This window comes from Neodiprion virginianus, chromosome 4, assembly GCF_021901495.1.
Source record: "Neodiprion virginianus isolate iyNeoVirg1 chromosome 4, iyNeoVirg1.1, whole genome shotgun sequence".
In the NCBI taxonomy this organism is placed as follows: Eukaryota; Metazoa; Arthropoda; class Insecta; order Hymenoptera; family Diprionidae; genus Neodiprion; species Neodiprion virginianus.
Genome location: NC_060880.1, coordinates 37677860 through 37700143, shown reverse-complemented (window position 1 = coordinate 37700143; position 22284 = coordinate 37677860). Strand labels below are relative to the sequence as shown.

At 37.3% G+C, this 22284-nt stretch overlaps 6 protein-coding genes and 2 long non-coding RNA genes across 11 annotated transcripts in view; 2 read left to right on the top strand and 6 right to left on the bottom strand.

Moving 5' to 3' along the window:
* Positions 1-22284, bottom strand: part of LOC124304017 (uncharacterized) — a 234903-nt gene that overhangs the window by 199519 nt on the left and 13100 nt on the right. The gene's annotated exons all lie outside the window — the stretch shown is intronic.
* On the top strand, positions 77-3260 carry LOC124303976 (ATP-binding cassette sub-family G member 5). Its single transcript, XM_046761873.1, has 6 exons — positions 77-225; positions 315-833; positions 904-1479; positions 1562-1784; positions 1910-2124; positions 2193-3260. Exons 2-6 carry the CDS (start codon positions 641-643, stop codon positions 2858-2860), a joined length of 1875 nt encoding a protein of 624 aa, XP_046617829.1. The 5' UTR covers positions 77-225; positions 315-640; the 3' UTR covers positions 2861-3260.
* LOC124303981 (probable succinyl-CoA:3-ketoacid coenzyme A transferase, mitochondrial) lies at positions 2888-5924 on the bottom strand. The gene is made up of 7 exons (XM_046761880.1): positions 5647-5924; positions 5163-5537; positions 4650-5075; positions 4368-4476; positions 4064-4280; positions 3709-3920; positions 2888-3630 (listed from the first exon to the last, which is right to left on the bottom strand). The coding sequence occupies exons 1-7, from the start codon at positions 5725-5727 to the stop codon at positions 3440-3442; spliced, it is 1611 nt and encodes a 536-aa protein (XP_046617836.1). The 5' UTR covers positions 5728-5924; the 3' UTR covers positions 2888-3439.
* LOC124304016 (uncharacterized) lies at positions 5532-8053 on the top strand. The gene is made up of 2 exons (XR_006908042.1): positions 5532-5606; positions 5946-8053. It is a non-coding gene; the product is annotated as an uncharacterized LOC124304016 (long non-coding RNA).
* Positions 7059-10699, bottom strand: LOC124303995 (PDZ domain-containing protein GIPC1). The gene is made up of 5 exons (XM_046761901.1): positions 10398-10699; positions 9525-9621; positions 8459-8841; positions 8227-8308; positions 7059-8150 (listed from the first exon to the last, which is right to left on the bottom strand). The coding sequence occupies exons 1-5, from the start codon at positions 10695-10697 to the stop codon at positions 7993-7995; spliced, it is 1020 nt and encodes a 339-aa protein (XP_046617857.1). The 5' UTR covers positions 10698-10699; the 3' UTR covers positions 7059-7992.
* On the bottom strand, positions 10666-14526 carry LOC124303990 (glucoside xylosyltransferase 1). Its single transcript, XM_046761895.1, has 3 exons — positions 14343-14526; positions 13709-14144; positions 10666-13369 (listed from the first exon to the last, which is right to left on the bottom strand). The coding sequence occupies exons 1-3, from the start codon at positions 14366-14368 to the stop codon at positions 12701-12703; spliced, it is 1131 nt and encodes a 376-aa protein (XP_046617851.1). The 5' UTR covers positions 14369-14526; the 3' UTR covers positions 10666-12700.
* On the bottom strand, positions 14211-16563 carry LOC124303991 (uncharacterized). Of its 2 annotated transcripts, none has more exons than XM_046761896.1 (6): positions 16429-16563; positions 16155-16350; positions 15421-15696; positions 15107-15349; positions 14850-15014; positions 14211-14739 (listed from the first exon to the last, which is right to left on the bottom strand). In XM_046761896.1, exons 1-6 carry the CDS (start codon positions 16484-16486, stop codon positions 14580-14582), a joined length of 1098 nt encoding a protein of 365 aa, XP_046617852.1. In that variant the 5' UTR covers positions 16487-16563; the 3' UTR covers positions 14211-14579. The 2 variants fall into 2 exon arrangements, with proteins under 2 accessions (XP_046617852.1, XP_046617853.1); XM_046761897.1 differs by having other exon boundaries at positions 16155-16313; positions 16429-16545.
* LOC124303975 (kelch-like ECH-associated protein 1B) lies at positions 16372-21119 on the bottom strand. 3 transcript variants are annotated; one of them, XM_046761871.1, is made up of 7 exons: positions 20558-21119; positions 19714-20014; positions 19151-19315; positions 18342-19009; positions 18009-18257; positions 17623-17921; positions 16372-17506 (listed from the first exon to the last, which is right to left on the bottom strand). In XM_046761871.1, the coding sequence occupies exons 2-7, from the start codon at positions 19996-19998 to the stop codon at positions 17304-17306; spliced, it is 1869 nt and encodes a 622-aa protein (XP_046617827.1). In that variant the 5' UTR covers positions 19999-20014; positions 20558-21119; the 3' UTR covers positions 16372-17303. The 3 variants fall into 3 exon arrangements, with proteins under 3 accessions (XP_046617827.1, XP_046617826.1, XP_046617828.1); XM_046761870.1 differs by having other exon boundaries at positions 19696-20014; positions 20558-21118; XM_046761872.1 differs by having other exon boundaries at positions 19881-20014; positions 20558-21116.

Sequence of the window (22284 nt, the reverse complement as noted above, 5' to 3'; positions counted from 1 at the left end):
TTCTTATGCCACATCAAACGTCCCCACCGTTCTCATTCGCGAGCGAAGACGTTCACCTCACCGAGCATGGAGCAGCCTCCCACCAGTTATTTGTACCTGGTACCCATCGTTGTCGGTGACTCGGTTGGGGGCAGTTGATGGTAGTCGGTAGTCACTGGTAGTCGGTTACAGCTATTAGCTAGTGCCTCATTCACCGCTGCTTGGAGCGTTCATTGACTCGGTGTTGTTAGTTTTTTTTTCGATGGCAGAAATTTGTTACTCATCGATGTGGCGAAGAGTACAGTTGTCTTCTATTTTCATCTTCGCTGTTTCAGAAAGAGGATAACAAGACTTCCCAGCCAATCCTTCGCAGTGAATGATCCAACGTAATACCATCCGTGCAAATAGGATGCGCCAGCATCCACAGTTGGGTAAAAAAAAAATTGGCGAATCTTCGTTGTGGTGCAGGATCGAATCGGACACATTTATACTTATCGTTAGCAAGTCTGTCTTCGCTTGAGTGCAATCTTAATTGGATCTTGTCACAAGATTTAAGAACAATCAAATGACCTCAAGGTTTCTAATGATGACCGAGCAACTATGGTGAAATTTCACAAATTGTAGACCGCTTTAACAAGGGGTGAGCAGCTTTAGGGTGAAAATGATGGCGGACTGCATTTTGGACATAGCTAATATTTTTCATTCCACAACGGTCGATCATGAAGGAAACTGTTTTGCTCGCACTGAGGCCACGACAGTACTCAGAGATGTTTCTGCTCGAGTTCATGGCGGAGAAGTTCTGGCTGTTTTGGGATCCAAGGGTTCGGGGAAGAGAGCGCTGCTCGATGTGATTGGTAAATCACCACTGTAACTGCATTGAGTATTTTTGAGCAATCGCTTATTTTACTAAATCACTTTTTGTAGCCGGACGAGCTGGGGGTGAGACTAGAGGACGAATCTCGTTGAATGGGAGTTTACTCACACCTGAGTTATTCAGACGCCATGGTGGATATGTTGCGCACAGATGTCATCTTCTGCCAGGCTTGACAGTGCGCCAAAGTTTGCTGTACGCGACATGGCTTGCAGGGTTGAGCAACAGGGATGCCAGGGTTCGTCAGACCTTGGCAGACTTAGCTTTGTCTCAAGTTGCAAACAGATCTGTCAGTGATTTGACCAGGCCAGAATATCGGCGCTTAATGTTGGGCGTGCAGCTCGCCAAGGATCCTGGCTTACTCTTGTTGGACGAACCGACGTGGGACACGGATCCTCTGAATACCTATTTAATTGTCTCCATGTTGTGGTCTTATGCGACCAGAAGGGGCTCTATAGTTGTCCTCACCATGGAAACTCCGAGGTCTGATGTATTACCCTTCGTCAGTCGAGTGGCGCTGCTGTGCTTGGGTGCTGTGGTCTATTCAGGGCCAACCAGAAGCATGCTAGATTATTTTGCTTACATTGGTTTTCCCTGTCCCGAATTAGAAAATCCTTTGATGTATTACTGTGAGTGATGTATATCTCGTTACCTCGTTCCATAATTACATTTTATTGTATATTATAATCAGCAACATGTTATGCATTTTAGTGTGTCTATCGACCGTAGATCGTCGTTCCAGAGATCGTTTCCTTGAATCCAATCAGCAAATATCATTGCTGGTGGAAAAATTCAAAGTTGAAGGCGTTTTGTACATGAAGGAAGCTCCGCAAGGTGGAGTCAGCTTGAAAGACGCACCTTCGGGTGGACAGCACAAGGGGTTGGGTCGTGGCATAAAGCCAGGATGTTTCTCAACGCTCTTGGCTCTGTATTTGTAAGTTTCAAAACTTAGAGACTAGCTCGGATCTGGTTATGGCAAAAATTGTAAAAACTGACCAACCGTAACTTTCAAAAGATTTGCTCATTTTGAAAGGTTACTCTAATATGGAAAATTTCTAGGAGAGGAGTTGCAGCAACTTGCGCCTTCAACAGATGTGGCCTTGGACATTTAACTGCGAGGATTTTATTGCTACCATTTTGTATCGCTCTTTTGAGTATCCTTTACGCTTACTCCAGTCCAGTTCAGGCCAAAGTACTCTCTCAAACCGGAGGACTGATTTTTAACATGATTATTCTGTTTTACATTGCTGGTACAGCGGTGACGGCACTTCTCTGTAAGTGGTTCAAATAATTTTCTTCCACATTCCGCAATTATGTCATTGAAAAATTTTGCTGTGCACAGTTCCAGGTGTGAGAGCGAGGTATTACCAAGAGAGGAGAGAAGGACTGTATGGCGGTGCGATGTTTTTGAGTGCTTACGCTTTGTTAAGTCTGCCGCTGAGTTTTATCTCCACACTCGCAGCTGTTGGAATTTTGGTCCCGATTCTTGAGCTGGATGTATCCTCATGGGCTTACATTTCTGGTGTACTTTGGGCCAGTTACATTGCAGCGGAGCAAGTTATGATTGCGATATTAATGGTAGTCGGAAATCCTATGATGGGGGCGTTGGCTGTTGTTTATGCATTGTTAGTATCAGTTGTAATAGGTTCGGGCGGGGTTCGAAGTCTCAGAAACTTACCAGACTGGTTAGCAGCTGTTTCAACAGCCTTACCTTCTAGGTATGCATCTCTGGCACTGAATCACCGAGTACTTAACGTTTCTACTTTTTCAAACTTGCCATATAATGAAACTTTCCCTTGTCCTGGAGACCCAAACTTTTGTCGATATCCGGATGGTAAAACGTATTTGGTGGAACGTTTTACTCGGGAAGGTGAAAATATTTCGGAAGTATTGAACATGGATTTGAATTTACTTGTATCGCTAGCATTTGCCTTTGGTCTTGTGATACTAAACAGTGTTTTATATTTGTTGCCTTTGCCTGCTAGTATTAAAGCAAAATTTAGGGAATGACCATTTCATCACTATGTATACGCAGTATTCACGAAGTTCGATGGACTACCCTTAGATTTATTTCCATAATCTATTATTTTACAATTGATATATCTATATTTATTATACAATCATATATATATAGGTATCATAATTATTAGATATGTGAAATTAAAAGAAAGCCAAACCATATATCGCAAAATATACTATGTACACATTATATTTTAGGGCAGTTTTTGCAACTTATACAATCAAAGTACTTTTTCTAATTGTCGAAACAAATCGAGCACTATCACAAAATTGCAATGCAAATTAACGGTTGGCAATTTCTTTGTAATAAAGAATGCAATTATTCAAGAAATAGATAGTGAATTCTGAGTTGTATTTTTATTTTTGTATATTTGACTCACCCCTATATATTTGCCCATCATGAAAATAAAGTATTACTGAAAATTACTAATGAATTCATAATGGTCTGTGATTCTCAATGAAAATTACTATTACAACTGCCAGCGATTATCTCTACAGTTATATTATTTTAGCGTAAAAAATCTTACCTGATATTACATCATATTGATATATTAACACTTTACATGTATGTTAAGCGTCATCATCGACCTCCACTTGACCCATTACTTTCAGATCGTCAGCAACATGAAACTCACATCCTGTAGAGCTAATAACCTCTGTGATATCGACGTTTGGCGCTAGTTCAATGAGTCTTAAACCTTCGCCTGGTATAACTTCAAACACGGCAAGGTCAGTGATGATAAGGTTGACGCATCCTTGACCTGTAACGTTCATTATTATTATTGTTATTATCGGGTGCTATTACCGATTGTAGAAACATTGATTGTTGTCAATTTTACCTGTAACTGGTAGAGTACAGTTAGCCAATATTTTAGGGCGTCCGTCACGTGACTTGTGTTCCATAGTTACTACAACTTTTGTATTAGATGCAGCAACAAGATCCATCGCTCCACCCATTCCCTTCACCATCGTTCCCGGAATCATCCAATTTGCCAAGTCTCCGTTTTGGGATACTTGCATTCCACCAAGGATTGTTAAATCGATGTGACCACTAAAAAACGATGAAGAATATAACTCATTGTCAGAGAAATGTCATAGCTCTCAAACGTTTACAAAAATTCCACCATACTTTTATTGTTTATATGCGAACATTAAGACAAGTAGAACTCCTCGCACTTTTCAATAAATACGTACCCTCTAATCATGGCAAAACTTTCATCGCTTCCGAAATAAGAAGCGCCTGGCAAGACTGTGACGGTTTCTTTGCCAGCATTGATTAAATCAGCATCTACATCGTCTTCGCTAGGGAATGGGCCTAGACCAAGAATCCCGTTTTCTGATTGGAGAGTGACCTTGATTCCTTTAGGAATATAGTTGCTAGCTAGCATAGGGATACCAATTCCCAAATTTGCTAGAGAATAAAAAGGAAATGATAGAATGAGTCCAAGATACAGAAGCTTAAGGGATTCGTTTTATAATTTTACTTCATTCAACATACCATACATTCCATTTTTGAATTCGAGCGCCGCCCGTCTTATGATCCTTTCCCTGGCTTTACCAGCAGGAGTTACTTTCTTTGGTTTAGCAGCCTTCTTCGTTGTAATTTTCTATAAATTACAGATAATGGAAAATGACTATCAAAACTAAAAAAGTTATCTTTGTTCATGCAGACTTTTCACAGAGATTAAACTTAGTAAATACTTTTTGAAAAAAATTTCTTGTCACTAATTTACTGCCGCATATGATAGAAATTATAATAGGTATAAATATTTATGCTGACCTCAATCCGTTTCTCATACGAAGGACCTTTGATTATTCTGTTGACGTATATTCCAGGTACATGTATGTTGTCTGGGTCCAATTCCCCAACATCTAAAATTTCCTCCACTTCAGCTATTGTTACCTTCGCGGCTTTGCACATAACAGGATTGAAATTCCTGGCTGACTTTCTGAATATCAGGTTTCCCGCCTTGTCCGCCTTCCAGGCCTTCACCAGAGAAAAATCACCGGTGATTGCAGTTTCCAGAACATAATTCTGCCCGTTAAATTGACCATCTTGCTTCGGCTCTCCCGATATCTCAGCTCCACCGTTAGAATCATACTTGATAACTGCGCTTCCATCTTGCACCATGGTCCCGAAGCCGGTGGCTGTGTAGAAGGCAGGTATGCCAGCCCCACCGGCTCGAATTCGCTCAGCCAAAGTGCCCTATGAGTAAAATGCTACAGGTCGTATAAACTCAAATTTTTATTGCAATAATTCAGTGTCTGAGCTTTACGCTCAGTTTTTAGCTACCTGTGGTGTTAGTTCGACTTCCAGTTCTCCGGAGAGATACTGTTTCTCAAATTCTGCATTCTCTCCAACGTAGGAAGCGATGATACGTTTTATTCTATTCTGCTTCAGCAATAAGCCTAACCCAAAGTCATCTACACCAGCGTTATTTGAAACTACCGTCAGTTCGGTGGATCCCCTTTTGAGAAGCGCTGCGATGAGATTTTCAGGGATACCACAGAGGCCAAAGCCACCGACCAGCAGCTTGGCTCCATTTGGTATGTCGGAAATGACCTCCTCCGCTGATTTGAATATTTTCCCGTCTCCGACGGGGGGTTTCAGTGACTCAGATTCTTCACTCTTTGCGTCAGCTTCGGTGGAAAACCGCGCGATGCAAACCTAACGTAAATTAATAAAACTAGGTACATTTCGTGTAGCCTCAAAGGTAGTTTCATCAACGATTTAGAGGTTATACGATTTACATCATATTTTAACAATTTTTACTAACCCTCGTGAACTTTACTTGCTTACAACCAAATTTACATCGTCTTGTAAAAATTCCGACGATATTGCTAGTCAAAAATGCCATTATCTTCGACACGAGGTATGTTTATATACAGTGTGAGAATCTAGGTTAGATCAATCGTAACGGCGTTCGCACATCACCCGAATAACGAATACTGCTTAGAATTCGTGAATAATTATTAACTAAGCAACTATATACATGTATTATGGAACGGTAAGTATTCGGTGACCCTTGACTTTAATCAGTTTTTTTGTTTTACATTCTTAATTGCCAAGGAACAGACCCGCCTGATATCAAGGCTGCTCCAGCATTTCGTTTTGATTGGCTGCTGGTTGATCACTCCTCATCCTCCTTATCAACCATTATCTGCAATACGTTCCGTATCGCTTGAAAGCTGTTTTCATGTTATGCAAATTATATTGCGTAAATTTATAAAAGTGATGAATAAAAATCTTATTTCGATCCTTCGCGAATAGTTGCTGAATTTTTATGAAATTCGTTCTGCGAAACTTTTTTTTTCATTTGGTAGAAGATGACCCTAAAAAAATGATAAATTAATATTAATAATAATATTTCATAAAAATTATGTTATGCTTCAGTTTCATTTTCGAGTAATCTACTCTATTGTTTGGTATTGACACCGGAAAGTTAATTCCAAAGAAGCACATATCCCCACACTCAAGACCCGTTAATTCATTACAATATCAGTATCCTCAGATATGTGGATAGAATATTATCGTTATTAATATTTCCCCGCCGGCATGTTTGATTTCTTCTGAATTACGTATCTAATCCTGACATGGTACGAAAAAATAAAGTGCAACACCAAATGTAACCGAGCTTTTCGTACTGATTACAATTAGTACACATTAAATTTTGTAATGTCGTTCTTATCAAGAATGTTTTTGCACAGACGATATAGCCTGTCTTTCAAACTCAACAATGATTGCAAAATGTAGAAATGCCAGTACATACATTCTTATCCAATCTTAATAACTTAAGTGATGATCGAACAACGATTAGTAATAAATTAATTTTTATTCTACATATGACTTTTAAAGAACTGAATTTAATATATCTGATTATGATTTGGTGGTATACTTGTAGGAATATTTATACATATAAATGATTGGGTCTCACCACACAGGTGTAAGTTATTTATATCATCAACGAAACTGTTTATCATGCATTTGATATATCAAGTACATGCTTTTCTTCGATGTACTCATTCAACAAGTTACATAGTGTTATGTATTATTATACATAATATTTACGCAGATGAAACAGTTATCAATAATGATAATAAGCTCTTACAGTATTTTGTATAATTAATTGTAGTTTAACAAGAATGCACATCGTCATATTGAACTCGGGATCGAAGAAATTGGCCAGAAAAAATGTTATATTATAATATTAATCTTTCTTACATCGCTGTCTTTAATATAAACTTAACAATATTTAGTCATGCAAGGAAGTTCATCGCATTGTATTATCAGTATAATTACTTGTTTACCCTTAACGCTCAATCTATCTTATAATGAAGTCTAGTTCAACTCGTTTGTATTGTCAATGTTTAACCAGATCGATTAGTAAATAGTGTAGCGATGTGTACATTGACATTAACGTATGACTACTACTTGAATTTTAGATTACATAAATATACGCCTTAGTGGATATAAAGATTGAAAGAAAATCGTAATCTCAGCATTGACGTATTCGCTATCTATCAAAACATCGTAATAATTTCTTATTTGATATTAGAGTAGCACTTTTTTGGCTTTATACATGTTTCAGCTGTTGGTCCAGCCCGACAATTGTATTTTGTTTAAAATACAATGATCCTCATGGATGTGTAACATTTAGACATTGAAATTGAATAGCTTATACCTATTTAGAAATGAGCTGCAAGTGTGAGAATTTTGATCGAAATCTTGATCGGCGGTAATATTAATCGTATAAACAAAACGTTGAATGCAAACTTAACTACAACAAGGTAACAATTTAAAACTTCTATGCTCGTATCATTTTACTTCTTATTTTTTTCTGTTCACTTTCAACTTTGTATAAAATCATATTCGCTAAAGAAAATGAAAAAAAAAATAAGATACAAAACTATACATCTTTTTATAGTGTATGCATGTACGACTATTAAACAAACAGGAATAATAAATCGAAAACAATATTTAAAATATAAAAAGGGCCTATTTTAATGGTGTAATACCCTGTGATAATTGATGTCTGCATTATTATGGCAATACTGACCTATCTATGATTGCGTTTATATGAACAAGCAATTAAATTATTCGTTTACTCCTTTGCAAATAATAATCATCGTAGACGTCCAGCTCTTGCATCAGTTACAGCACCCCATAATTCGATAACAAAATCATCAGTGAAGCCAAATACTTCCAAGTCGGAATTGTCAATAGCTTCGGCAAAATCCATGCTATTCTGTTTACCCTCGGCTAATTCCCAAATTTGTGTAGCTGAAGAACGTATCAAAATATAAATATGCTTGTAGAGAAGAAAATAACTCCTCCAGAATGTTTTTGCTTTACTTACCTAATTCGTTATCATTTATACCCATAAAACTTTCCAGTAGCCCATTAATTTTTTCAACTCCGTTTGTTGCATAATCATCCGGCTGGACAGAAAAGAAAACATTTATAAAATCGTCCAAATACATATATTTTTCATAAAATACTTTAGTGATTTTGAGATACAATATTAGCTCCCATTCTTTTATTAAACAATTGAGCAAACGATGAATGGACAAGTCTTTTTTTCCACTTACTTCGTTTTCAATTTGTGCACTCCCGTCAGCCCTAAACCTGAGAGTTCCTTTGCCATTGCCATAGCCTTGTTTCTTGCCCTTTCTGGGATCCCCTCTCGGACCGATGCTTCCAAATCCATTTTTCTGCGGTTCGACCAGTCTCAGTGTGAACGTGCTTCCTCTAGGTATATCTTTGAGCAGTTTTGCTACCTCGAAGTGCCTTTTGCCTACCAAAGATTCCCCATTTATCTTCTCGATATGATCGCCGACCTGAATCACCTTTGCTCTATCAATAACTGATTCCTCTCTTATGCGCTTTATAAAGGCATACCCTGCACCATTGTCTGTGATGGTAAGACCCAACGCGTCATCATTTTTAACGAGTTCAACTTCTTTTGGTCTACCTGTGAAAAGAATTTCCCATTATGTATATGTAGGTATATATGATATAATCTTACGCGTATCAATGAGAATTCTTCTTAACGATTTATCATTATTTATGCACCTTTAACTCAGATTATTCGGCTGGAAAACGTTTCTAACAAAAGATTAATGGCATTAAGCACACAATTAAATAGTCTTATTTGGACCTTCGTTCTTTTCATTGTTACATAATAATATAATCAACCGTATTTTATTTGAATAAAATTTCGTATTCATCCGAAATCAACGTCGACATGAATTCAGTTAATAAAATCAAAACCATTACTGGACACCAAATTAATAAATATCCTTCGCTTTGTCATTTTGATATGCATATGCACGTGCATTGGAGATTGTTGCGTAACCGTACATTTTGATAACCTAATGGTTACAAATCTTTAAATAACGGTAATCCGTTAGCGACGAAATTGAAATAACTTCCACTTTTTCTTGATTCAACGTGAGTAGAAAAAAGGAACGCATGGGTTTTACCAGCACTATCTGTAATATGATACGAATGTAAGTACTGATAACATGCAATTGGACACGAAAGTGTTGATTATATACCTGTTTAAGCTATAGCACAATTAATTTATAATTGGATAAGATGTGCCCACGCACATCGGATGTGATACATTAATTAATAACATTTGAATATACTTGCCCTTCTTGTGAGCGAAAATAAAGTCATCCAAGCCAATTTGACCCCCTAATAATTTCAGCATATCGACCTTGTGCGTATTGAGGGTGCAAAAAAGTATCTGAAAAGACATTTAAATCCGTTTGTTAAACCACACAAGATAATCGACATCGATTTAATGCTTATCATTTTATTACAATAATATGAATCATCATTACAGTATCGCGCCGAGTGAGGAAATATCTGGAAAAATGTGCATGATGCGATTTCGGGTAGATTCAAAAAGTTCTCCCACATGTTCCCGCTTATTCGATTAAAATTGCGAATAGAGACGCAACAGTAAACATAGATGAGGCTGAAGTTAGTAACGGTACTGTGATAATTAACGTTTCGGCAAATCGTTATTTTACGAAAATCATAAATTTTGAAAACCTAACTACTTCAAAGTCACTATAAACTTGCGAAATATTCATTTCTACCCCCCAACGTTTCGTTACGTTAACGTTACTAACTTCAGGCTTATAATTCTAGCTTATATGGGAGACGTTCGAAAACTATTCCATTCCGAATGATAAAACCCCTGCAGTGATAAAAGTAAAATGACAACCCTGGGATGTGAAATTAAAACAAATAGGATGTCGGTGAATGTATCCGCCGGATTATTGAGGGGAAAGGGGCTTTGGCCCGTGACCAGCGTACTTCCTGTGTCCGGTCTGTAAGGTCGTACTATAAATATGATTCATACGCATACGTGTGTAAGAGCTGTATAATAAATCTAATGTAAATCGGTCTACAAACATCGCAGCGTGCTCAATATGAGATGAAATAACGTATGCACATAATATATATATATATATGTGTGTGTATATATATATATGTATATGATATAGAAGTTACCTCGCTCGCCGGCAATTCGTAACATTCTGCAATTTTTTGATACAACTCCCTGACGTTACTGAATCCGGATATCAATCCCGTAGGACTTCCATGGGCCAGTTGACAGTGGAATACCAACTGAGGTCTTCCAACGGGACTCGTCGGCGTATCTTGAGGATTTGTTCTTGTTCCATTTCCGGCGGTAGTTGAATTTCCGTTACTGTTAGGGTGACTGCCGTCATGATTAGAGGAAGAATTATTGCTGTTCTTTTCGTACGCTGTTGCGGACCTCGTAGAATTTTTCGGTTTAAACAGTGGCATTTCTCAAGAGAATTATCTCACCGACGGTCACAATTTTTTTTTTTTTTTTATCTGATTGAACGTATTATTATTCTTGTCTTGTAGTAATTATACGATATTTATTTTTACGTTAAAATTTTTTGCTTTCTTTAATGCAACTCGTATTCCGCGGCGTAATCCACAAGGTTCAGATCGATGATACGTTACTGTGCGTTATTTTATCGGGTATATACAAGCATACACACAATCACAAGACAGTGACTGTGCTAACGCAACTTTATCCGGCACCTGGAGTTTAATTACGCAATTGCCGCTGCTAACTCGGTCAGATTTAAATATCTCTTAAAATTATGTTTATTTTTTATCCCTTATTTTCGTTTGTTTTTCACAATTTTCTATTCGGTGGGAATTTGAAAAATTTAATATCATATAGCGCACTCCGGGGATATCGTGCCTTTCGCTTGAGTATCGTAAAACGGGACTAGGCCTTTTTATCTCGCCAGTTCTCTTTATCGTTCTCAGATTAGGAGAAATATGTCCGAGGCTTATCTAAATTTAATATTATCATTGTAGAATCTTGATTGTGACTGATGTATTTTATCAGAATTACAAACACTTGACAATTTTCTACTTATTCATGTTTTGTTCCCTTCTTTTTGTTGTTTGTTTGTTGCTCTTTTTTCTCTCCTCTTTTTCAACAAGTATATTTAGCGATCGAAAATACCTACGGATGCATGAAAATGCATATGTCGCATTTGTGTTCTCATATGACAGCACGACTCATTACATTCCATACACATGCATATACATGTATAATATGCCTAAGTACGGGCATTCGATTGTTGTTTATAACAGTATCCGCGGTATTATGCGTACGTACAAGTCGATTCGTCCTCGCGCACGTGATGATTATACAAGCTTATTCCGAACTTTAATCTCTTCGATTACATTGTAGAAATTGAATTAAAATAACACTTGTTGAGCTTCTGGCGCGTAAAACAGCGCACCTTGTGAAACAGAATATCACTTGCCATCGTGGCCCTCAGGAGCGTAACACCTGACTGTATTCGCCCCACCACTAAAACTGATTCTGCCCCCTCTCCGAGCCGAATTCCACCGTTCCCAATTAGCACATTTTAACGGTCTGTTACCCTCATTTTTGCACTCGGGCTTACAAATTCTGTCAATTTTTAAACGCCCGTTTTACTACGGGTTTCAGAACAAAAAAGAAACCTTTTAAAAGCACCGCTATGACTTTGAATATGAAAATTTACGTAAAAATGTTGATATTTCGTAACTCAAGTAGATGTGCCTACGTATGTATAATGTGCATACTTTCGCAGAGGTGAACGTGCAGTAAACAGTTGGCTGGAGGAGTATAATGTATATAAAGGGAAAGCATAATCGTGCATTGATTGCAATTTCATAATTTTAAACGCTCTTGCGTAATGCTAATTATTACGATAATAGTTTATTGTGAAGATTTGCTAATTAAATTATCTCTTACGCTATCTTACTAGTATTCATGTATACATAACAAGTATAATTATGTATATTTATACAATTACAGTACGATATACGATGTATAAAAAATTGGCTGTAAAAATTTGAACTTTGCGTTTCGTTAAATACTGGGTCCCCGTACCCTAAAAAACGTTACCAACGATCGAAACAATTGTTTTGAAACAATCTAATCGATGCATATAAATACTTTTTTAACTAACTAAATTTCCAATAATATTGTAATAACTATTGGCAAGTATACATTACGAGATTCTTGTAAAATCACATTATCAAAGGGGTCGATTTTCTTTCGGAAACGGGACAATGAAAGTTCTACAAGTTCAAAATCGATTTCGAGTTAAAGTCTTCGCAAATAAAACGAAGACATAAATATGGAGTGTTAAACAGTTCTGAAATTACAGTACCTAATACGAGTTTCACTCGCGTTTCGCTTTTGGGCAACAATCGTCTCTTTTGCATTGTGACATTTGAAAAGAGATAGAAGGTTTGATAAACCGAAATCAATTCGGCGTCCTTGATCTAGAATCGAGATGAAATTCTGGCTGAAGAACAAAGACCTTCCATACTCTTCCACAATTTGATTTATCGTCGGTATTAAGATAATTTTTCATTGGTATTAAAAAATTATCAAACGGATCAGTGTTTAATTGATACTCTTCCATAGCACGGAAAACGGCTTTGAACGGCGGCTGTTTTTGCGAATGAAACGTTCCTCTGGAACCATGTAAAACTAAGGCACCATCTTTTTCCGCCTCCGTACAAACGGACATGTACATGCAATGGTCGGGCCTGTAATTATAGCGGCATGGATAAATGTAAAGACGTTCTGGATGGTAGTAAAATATTATGTTTATGATATCCTGGTCTCCCCAAGTTATTTTCAAACGGTACTCTTTGTGGATTGGAATCACGTAGTCTGTCCACCGAAATTCTCTCATTCTAGTCAGATTCATTAGCATCACACCAGAGTTTACTCCCAATTTTCCATAGTAAGGATGTTTAGCGAATCTGTTGTACCAGCCAGTGTTGGGATCTTCGTGCTCAGGACTTAAGCCAGCCAACTGGCTGGAATTCATCTTCTTGAATTCATCCCAGATAACTTCTGGAGGTGCAAGAAATAAAGTGTCCGTGTCCACATACAAAACTGCATCAATGTCAATCAACATAGTCTGAAATAGAAATTTATATAATAAATATCACCAGTTAATTGCTTCGATTGAATGAAAACAAATCCAATCTTTCGATGAAATTCTTCTCAACTTTTCAAACAGCAAATATAGAAAACATTAATTCACTACTCTAATTGGAACGATACAAGAATTGGTTGCTTCCCTACATTTATTCCTCAATGCTGGGGAGGCTAATAAAATGTAAGTAAAACACCACATATGGTACAGAGCTCTTTTTTCATTCCATTCTACAAAGATTACCAATATATTTGGATTGAAAAAAAAGATTGTGAATTATATGTGTTTAAAAAATTATACAAAAAAATTGGGATAACTTACAGGTAAAAATAATCTCTGGGCTGCGCAAGGCTTGAAAAGTTTCCTCCACATTCTGACGTCGCTTCGTTCTGGGAATTTTATTTGCTTGACTACAAAGTCAAATGTCTTGTTTGACATTAACTTCCATACCGTTAATTTTTCATTGAAAGCAGGTATCAAATCAGTGTCGGATATGACGATAAATTTGAGGGGTTTTTTGGTAAAAACTAAGGCCGATTTCATCATGGTCAGAGATTCACTCAAGCGATCTCCGCAGGCTACAACGCATATCACTACTTCCTGCTCCGATAGCGAGTTGGCAGTAGGACTGGGCTCGACACTTCGTGAGCCAATTTTGTTGGGTTTAAAATGATCATCGGACAGCTTTTTCGATGAATTTGTTGTAAAATTGAGCAGCAATATCAAACCAGCAAAGGCAAGGCACAAGACAGCTAACCTGTACACAGACTTCATTGTAATATTTGAATTATCATACTTTTGGCAACATATCTTTTCTTTTTTGGTGTAGCTAAAAATTCTATACGAAAATATGTTCGAGTATGCGGCATTCTTCTATCATCGTATAGCTGGTAACTCAATATTACCGACACCGAAGCTAATCGTGCACGAAAAGTGACGGATTGCCATTCCTAACCTCGTTAACTTAGAATTTACTCCCATCTGTCAGCCATCCGTCAAATGTTTGTTGTCGGCATTCGAATGTTTTCATTTGTTTTGCACCCCATCAGAGTGAAGTATGTAGCAAAAGCTGCCGTTTTTCGAACTTGTTTTCGACATTTGAAGTACATACTGGATTACTAGCGCCCTCTAACACTGACATACATAAGTTTATACAGTTTTATCCGTAAACACGATAAGCGGATATTATGTTTTATTTCAATATTATTCGGGATCCACTTGGTGCGTCATATTTCAAGGTTATCAGTTGCTTCTGTATTTTTTCCGTCAGTTTGCGATCGACATCTTGATGAAATAAATGTTCAAAGTCACTATGGGTCATCAAAAGCTTCACCAAGCTTCGTGCATTCGCTCTGAAAAATCGGATGAGTGACAAAGATTTTTCATTCAAGTACAGATATCCCCAAACTTGGACAATTCTTGATCTCACGAATGATGAGAAAGAAGCTTACTTGTTAATTACCTTGTTTCACAATTACCGTCAACCAAGAACTTGGCGCACATGATAAATACCCTACCCCGCGTATCCTTTGTAGTTGTTGTTGAGAAGAAGGTATCAACCCCTTTCAAAGTAACAATATAATTTAGTAGGCGACTGACCGTTGCACGAACCAACGGATTTTTGTGCCTGAAATAATCCAATCCACACAAATTCACTTATCAGTATTGTGAATTACATAAGTTGAAAGAATATGGTTTGATTAAATTATGTAGCCTTACCCTGCACCTCGACTAGTAGACATTACTCTGACACAATGTGACGCTGGTATGAAATCAGCCATTGTGTCCAAGGCACTGTTAGCGTCTTGGCGTATGCACCTGTTCATATCTCCAGTCTTTTGTAACAGCATACCGACCAACTCATCAAATTCAGGTCTTTGGATACATTGCATCGTTCTGAACAATTCGGCGGCTACTTGGCAGGCAGTCCTTACTACATTTGACCTTATATTTCGCAATAAGCTATAAATCGTAATGAAGTAACTAAAGTTAATTACGTCCACGTGATAATCACGAATGATTGATGACGTCACCTGCATATGCTTCTATTTACGATTGGCATAATCGAATCTATCAGTTCTGGTTGAAGCCTTGATATATGCACAATATCAATGAGTGCTTGCATGGTATTATCCCATTGATTTTCCTTCAATTTCAGTAACGCTAGCTTCAGCGCATCTTGTGGTCTTTCAAAGTTTAGAGCTGCTGTCGCATAATTTTTCTCCTGTAGCTTCATATTATCTCCACCAGGATAAAGCATGCTTTTTTGATTTAAACTGGTTCTGCTGCATTCGGTATACACGGAATTGCTGTGTTCAAAGGAGGTATACAAACAAGCTAGCATTGTTGCTAAGAACTTTGCAACTTGTCCAAAGCTTCAATCTTCATTAATTAAGGGGAGTCTTTGGTGAAACTTTGGCCAAAACACGGGTTTTTAATTCTTAACTGATTAAATAAAGTCGATTAAGAAAAATCTTCTACCAATTTTTAGATTATGGTAGTATCGGCATTGAAAAAAAAAATTCATTCTCCTGCGATCAAAATGTATGTACGTACATACAAGGAACCTCTCCAAGGAGATTCTGCTCACCGCTACCCAAAATTCTTTGCGCATGCACTTTCATCACAGGAGACTGTAATTTTCTCTAAACGCCAATACTACCATAATTTGAAAATTGGTGGACGAATTGTTTTTATATGACAATTTTCAACCGATAATCAAAATTGAACCGAATTCTCTCCGTAATGAATATAATATCTGTAGTACCTATGAAGTATTTTTGGTAAGTGTACATCCCCGACACCCTCTGTGGCAGAAAAATTAGAGCTGTAACTCGAAGAATGCCTCTTTAGCTTTGTATTTTCAGAATTTATAGCTGGTAGTCGTAGTGAACGCTTAGGATGAACAAGTGTGGACTTTTCTTGACTGAAAGAGAGCCTTGACTTATCTTCATTGCAATACCCTAAAGTTAAATTAAATTGAATTTGACTGTTAATAAACTTTTACTGATATTTCAAGTTGACATAAGTTTTTTCATTACCTTTTCCTAGACACATAGGACAGGTAGTCGGTTGATTTTGACACTCCAGTGGCAACATATTTAATCGCAGATTTGTGTTTTTTTAAATTTTTTTTAATTTTACAGAAATTATTCAATATTTAATGGGACTAGTTTCATCTGGAATTTGAAAAGTTAGTTCTAGGTCTTGAACGTGCATTTTGATAAACAATGGAAATACAAAATGACTGCCTTCAGCTTGCAATATTATACTATGTGGAGTAAACTCCTTTGATATTTGCGAAAAAATCATCAACATTCCAATTTATTCTTGTCTTTTTAGTCCTTGTGACAGGTACTGATATTAAAAAGTATTACCAATTAACGAATATCTCATGGTTTTTCCAATCACAAATTATACTATTAATTAGGTGTTTGTATAGTTACTAAAATAATGTACAACAATCAGTTGCGTAAACAGAATGAAGAGAATTATAGAAAATAGATCGTTCGCCCTATAGTACATATGGGTACATCGTTTTGTTACTGATTGAGTGATCTTTGGAATTGCTTTCTGCTTCTAGTTTGTATCACTAAGATTGTCCCACTTGCCTATTTTAATTTTTCACTTACCAAAGATATCTAGGTGAAGATATGAAATCGAATCAAACTTGTTTTGTAGTCTGTTTGAAGGAACTTGTGCACAGTTCACTTTTCTCAATTTATGTAAGCACTTTCTAGGCAACTCAGAATTCAAAAATGTCCTCTGCATAGCTTCACTACCTGCTTGATTAAGATCAATCTCAATATAGTCTTATCTCCTTATACTATCGTTACACTATATTATTATACTACACGTCATTTACAAATAAATAAGTTAAATCGCGTCATCAGGTCACAGTATTCGACATAGGGTGTCAAGATGTGCGTTTCGCTGATCGGTTTTCACTAGAAACAATGTGATGTTCCAAGTGATCACAATGCAACGGACATTGGTGATAAGAAACCGCACTCGCGTGACCTGATCTACCCGAAGTCATAGGCACTCCTGGTTCCCATTGATCCTTGGCTGGATCGTATATTTCTACTATACTTAAAAAGGTCTGTCCGTCATACCCTCCTGTAACGGAAAAGAACAATAAAACTTATACATGAAATGAGAGAATTCAAATTGTCATAAAAAAAAAAAAAAAAAAAAGAATCATGTCAATTACGATATATACACAAGACACTAACCCATTGCATAAAGTTTTCCATCTAGAACAGTTACGCTCAAAGCACTGCGCGCAACTGAAACATTGCTCACAAACTCCCATGAATCATGTTCCGTATCGTAACGTTCTACTGTGCTCAACTGACGAGATCCGTCATAGCCTCCTACCACATAGATGTACTGCCCAAGACTTGCTACACCAGATCCTGACCGACAACACCGCATGGGAGAGACCATGGTCCATTCGTCATTTTCTGGATGATAACATTCTACTGAACTCAATCTATGCGTTCCATTAAATCCACCAATTGCGTAGAGCAATCTATAAATACGAAATTTCAGAGTCAAGGTTTTTTTTAAATGCCCGAGAAAGATTGCTTGGTGGAATCTTGAATAGCATTCGTCATACCTATTTACTACAGCAACTCCGACTCCTAATCGTTTTGTGTGCATAGGTTTAACATTTGTCCAGGTATCCTGATCCGGGTCATAACATTCAACGCTGTTGTGATATTCTGCACCTGCGCTGCCACCTACCGCATACAATACACCATCCATTACAGCAACTCCCACTCTGTTCCTTGGCACTGACATGGGATTACAGGGTCTCCACTGGTCAAGAACTGGATTGTACCTGTCCACCCAATCACTGTCGTATCTTGAAGATGAGTAAAAAAAACTGTTTGTTAACGATTACTTGAACTAAGCAGGTGAACCAATATCTACATGTTACTAATCTCACCTGTTTCCTGGCGAATTATTCCTTCCACCGATGGCGTAAAACATGCCTTTTAAAAATGCTCCTCCAAGTCCGGAACGAGGCACTGTTAACTTAGCATGTTGACTCCAAACTTTGTCGTCGGCATTATACCCTTCAAGAACATCCAACGAATGTCTAAGAAATCCACCTGCTATGTAAATGACTCTTGGTGTGTTGGGTGTCCTCTCTTTGACGACTGGTTTCTTATGCAATGTTAGGTCTTTAAAAATTTGCGCTAGATACTCGCGGCAGGCTGGCACTTTTTTTAAAACATCGCAATTTTTCATTTGTTCCCTAAGAAAGCTCGGAGTCAAATACTGACACCGAACTGCGTGCAATATATGTTCCATTTTAATACCGCGAGATTCCTCGTTGTATTTCACCCATTTTAACACTGCATTATAAACTTCTCTTTCTTCCTGTACATTAAGTTCATCTTTTCTAATTAAATTAATTAATTGTATGGCCGTAAGTTGAAGGAATTCTTCTTCTTGACAAATTCTGCTAAAGTGTTGCACGATAAATTGATTTGCTTTGTGATGTAAATCGTGACAACCATGCTGTTCAGCAAAATTTGCAATTCCGATAGCATTTGTTGGGTCCAATTGCCTCTCGAGAAATACGCAGCATGCATCTATTACATTGCCAACCTGCAATTCGAATGTCAAATATTTCGACACATAGCTAACAATAAGAACGATCGTGCATTTTATTCAATACATATCAGCTATGGAATACTTTTGAACATTTCTCAGCTTATAACCTATGACAATTACCTAGGAATACTGTACCTGAAACATTGTCGCCGCAGGTAATAACGAACAGACTGTTACTTCAGTTACTCTTATTTGTCCCGTGTACATGAAATACATGAGCCGAGCCATCGCTGTTGGACAAACCCCTTGCAATTTGACTCTGGTCATTTCACATTCTTTAAGACCTCCCGTGAACATTGCCTAGAATTTAGAGTAAGAAAATTTTTATTATAAACAGACACGAGGTATTGACAGTATCACTGACTACTAAGCAGTAATGGAATGAACGCTTTCTGTAACTCAGCAGTGTTAAATTATTCCTGACCACCTGGATGTTGTACTATCAACACTTCAGGTATTATGAAAAAATCAGGACTTACAAAGTGAGGCATTGATTGATATAAATGAAAATCAGACGAATTTGAATAAAGTATGTTAAATTAGTTGAAGTGATTGTTTTTTAAACAATATACACGTAGTAACTAAAAGTTAAAAGATGTTTATTTCATGATTCTAGACTGAAAGTAATATTAGCTGGGAATAACCAGATGTGGATGAGGTGTAAAAAAATAAAATGATACCTTAAAATAAGGACTTGCCGCAGCCAAAATGACTTTGTGTGCATGGAACAGTTCTTGTCCAACTTCTAAGATAACGTCGGTAAGCATGTGATGACTTCGCATCATAAACATCATTTTCATAGCTTCTTTTATATAATTAGCCATGCAAAATGTCATATCGCCAAGGTCTCCATGTTTCTCATTACCCGGACTAAGGTTCTGGTCCTTTTCTTCACTGGTATCAACTGCTGCATCACTTCTACCGAATGATGTGAAATTACACCGACTTCCTTTCATCTGCGAATAATCCTCTTCACCATCCATGATGATCTGTCATAAGCTAGGTAGAAATTGAGTAAAATTACTTTTACTGTTATCAATCTGTTATCACACGTTCTGGTTGTTTTGAGGGACTAAATAGTTTTTCAATCATGTCGTTATCTCAGATTTGAATACAACGTAAAATGTAATTGACAATATTAAGCCTATTTGACAAAAGAAAATAATTCCATTCAAACAATCTAAATATAATTAACTTTAGTATTACAAGTGCAGTTATTGCATATTGCGTATGAAAAGTAAATTTGCGTACAATCAGATAGGTGTACCAAAATAGGCATGTTCTGGCAAGCACCAGTATAGCAAACAAGGTGTACCAGAACAATATTGTGTGTGATGTAAACTATATTTTGGTTCATTTTGGTAGCTGTACCAGCGGCTTGCCAAAAAATGCCTCATATGGTTTTTAACACATGATACCGAGCATGGAGTATCGATGATGAAGAAATGCAACACATGCACGGGAGCAGCAAGTGTTTCGGAAATTTAAGCGGACCATAATATTTATTAGGTATTTCTATGATAACTTAATGTGAGTATATACCTTGTGTCCGTAGCGTTGAACAGATCCGAATCAGATTAACTTTGAGGTTATAAACCACACAAGTAACGATTTTGACTATGTATCTCCAGAAAATGACACCATTTACCAATTTTACATCCTGAAGAGTTTTCTGTTTATCATGATTCCCGCATGACAATGAGTGTTTCAAAGAAATTTGTAACGACTACACTTGGGCGAAACACAACAATACGGTATGCAAATTAGCGCACAGTAAGTTGACGGTGTTAAACGTCAGTTGTGTATTATTTTATTTTCACGAGTACTTAATTTTCCACCGCCCAACGTGTGACAAAGTGGCAGAAATGTCAAAACTGAAATTTACTATTTACGCAACGTGTCACTTTAAAACGCGCGAAAAAACCTGCACGTTGATATCCACGAGAAAAAGAAAAAGGATCGGCAAGAGGACAAACGTTTTTCCAAATATGCGATTTTAACATCTCGATTAGTTGTTGGCCATTGAGTATAAGCTCTATATCACCTGGAGGGGTCAAATTTCGGCTAGAATGACTTGCTGATTCAAATATGTAGTTATCTCCGATCATGCGAGCTTTCAGCCTTTGGCACGTAACTTACTGGCAGCGCATTCATACGATATGCATGTGTGTATGTACGTAAGTACGTCATGTAGGCCTCTGGAGAAGGCACTCGTATATAAGTATATAAAATATACACACATATAAGTCTATTGTTGATTGAATAGTTGTCGGACACTCGCGACCAGATATCCGTGATGAATGGAATTAAAATGAAATAATCGCAAGGGGTGTTCACTATGCAGTTGTCAATAAATCAAAACTGCCGTCGCAATATTTTGATAAAATAATTCGAGTAATATGACCTATACATCTCCACACATTCACGCCTGCAGGTCAGCTTAGCTAGCTATTAGCCTTGCTTATTTTCCGAAAGTCATTATGACTATGCGATTCACGGAACGTACCCAGGAGACCGAGTAAAAAAAATTTTCGTACATCACGTAGACAGCTGTTTTTTTTATCACAACTATACTTAATGTTTTCTTTCGTCTTGTTCTTTGCACACCCAGAGGACCTACAACTGTATAACGATGTGCAACACTGATGCACCTTTATAAGATAATTTTCATTCAGTTTACGAGTGGTAGATTACTATTGGACCCGCGGGCCTTGAGGTAATAAACGCAAGTCTCGAATGACGATTGACATTGGTATTTTCTAATCGAAGCAACGTTCGGTTACGTATCGTTCATTTGACGAAGAATTTGGTGGAGAGAACAAAGCAGTCTCTTCATTTTAACATCGTTTCATACGGTTTGCCGCAAAGGACAATTCACACTGTGACCTCTCTCACAATAAATCTTCGGAGACAGAGCATGACTGGCTTAAAGCCACCGCAGCATGAGATTGCTTTTTCCTTTGTACTTTACACTTTATCTGTACATTATTTATAAATCTATCGTTCACGCATACGTGTTACGTATCGCGGCTATTATACAGGAATATGATTTAGGGAATTCCAGAGATAGATACAAGATGTAACATAAGGATCGAATGGGATGATTTAATATATAGTCTCAAACCTGAGACAATATAATATTTATTTTATAATAATATGGAGTTTTCATCAACAATAACAGTGTAGTAGTAGGCGTAACAAGAGAGACGAGGTAGGTCACGAGGAACCTAACCTAGCTTACAACCGTGCGCTACCAGGTCGCAAGTTAA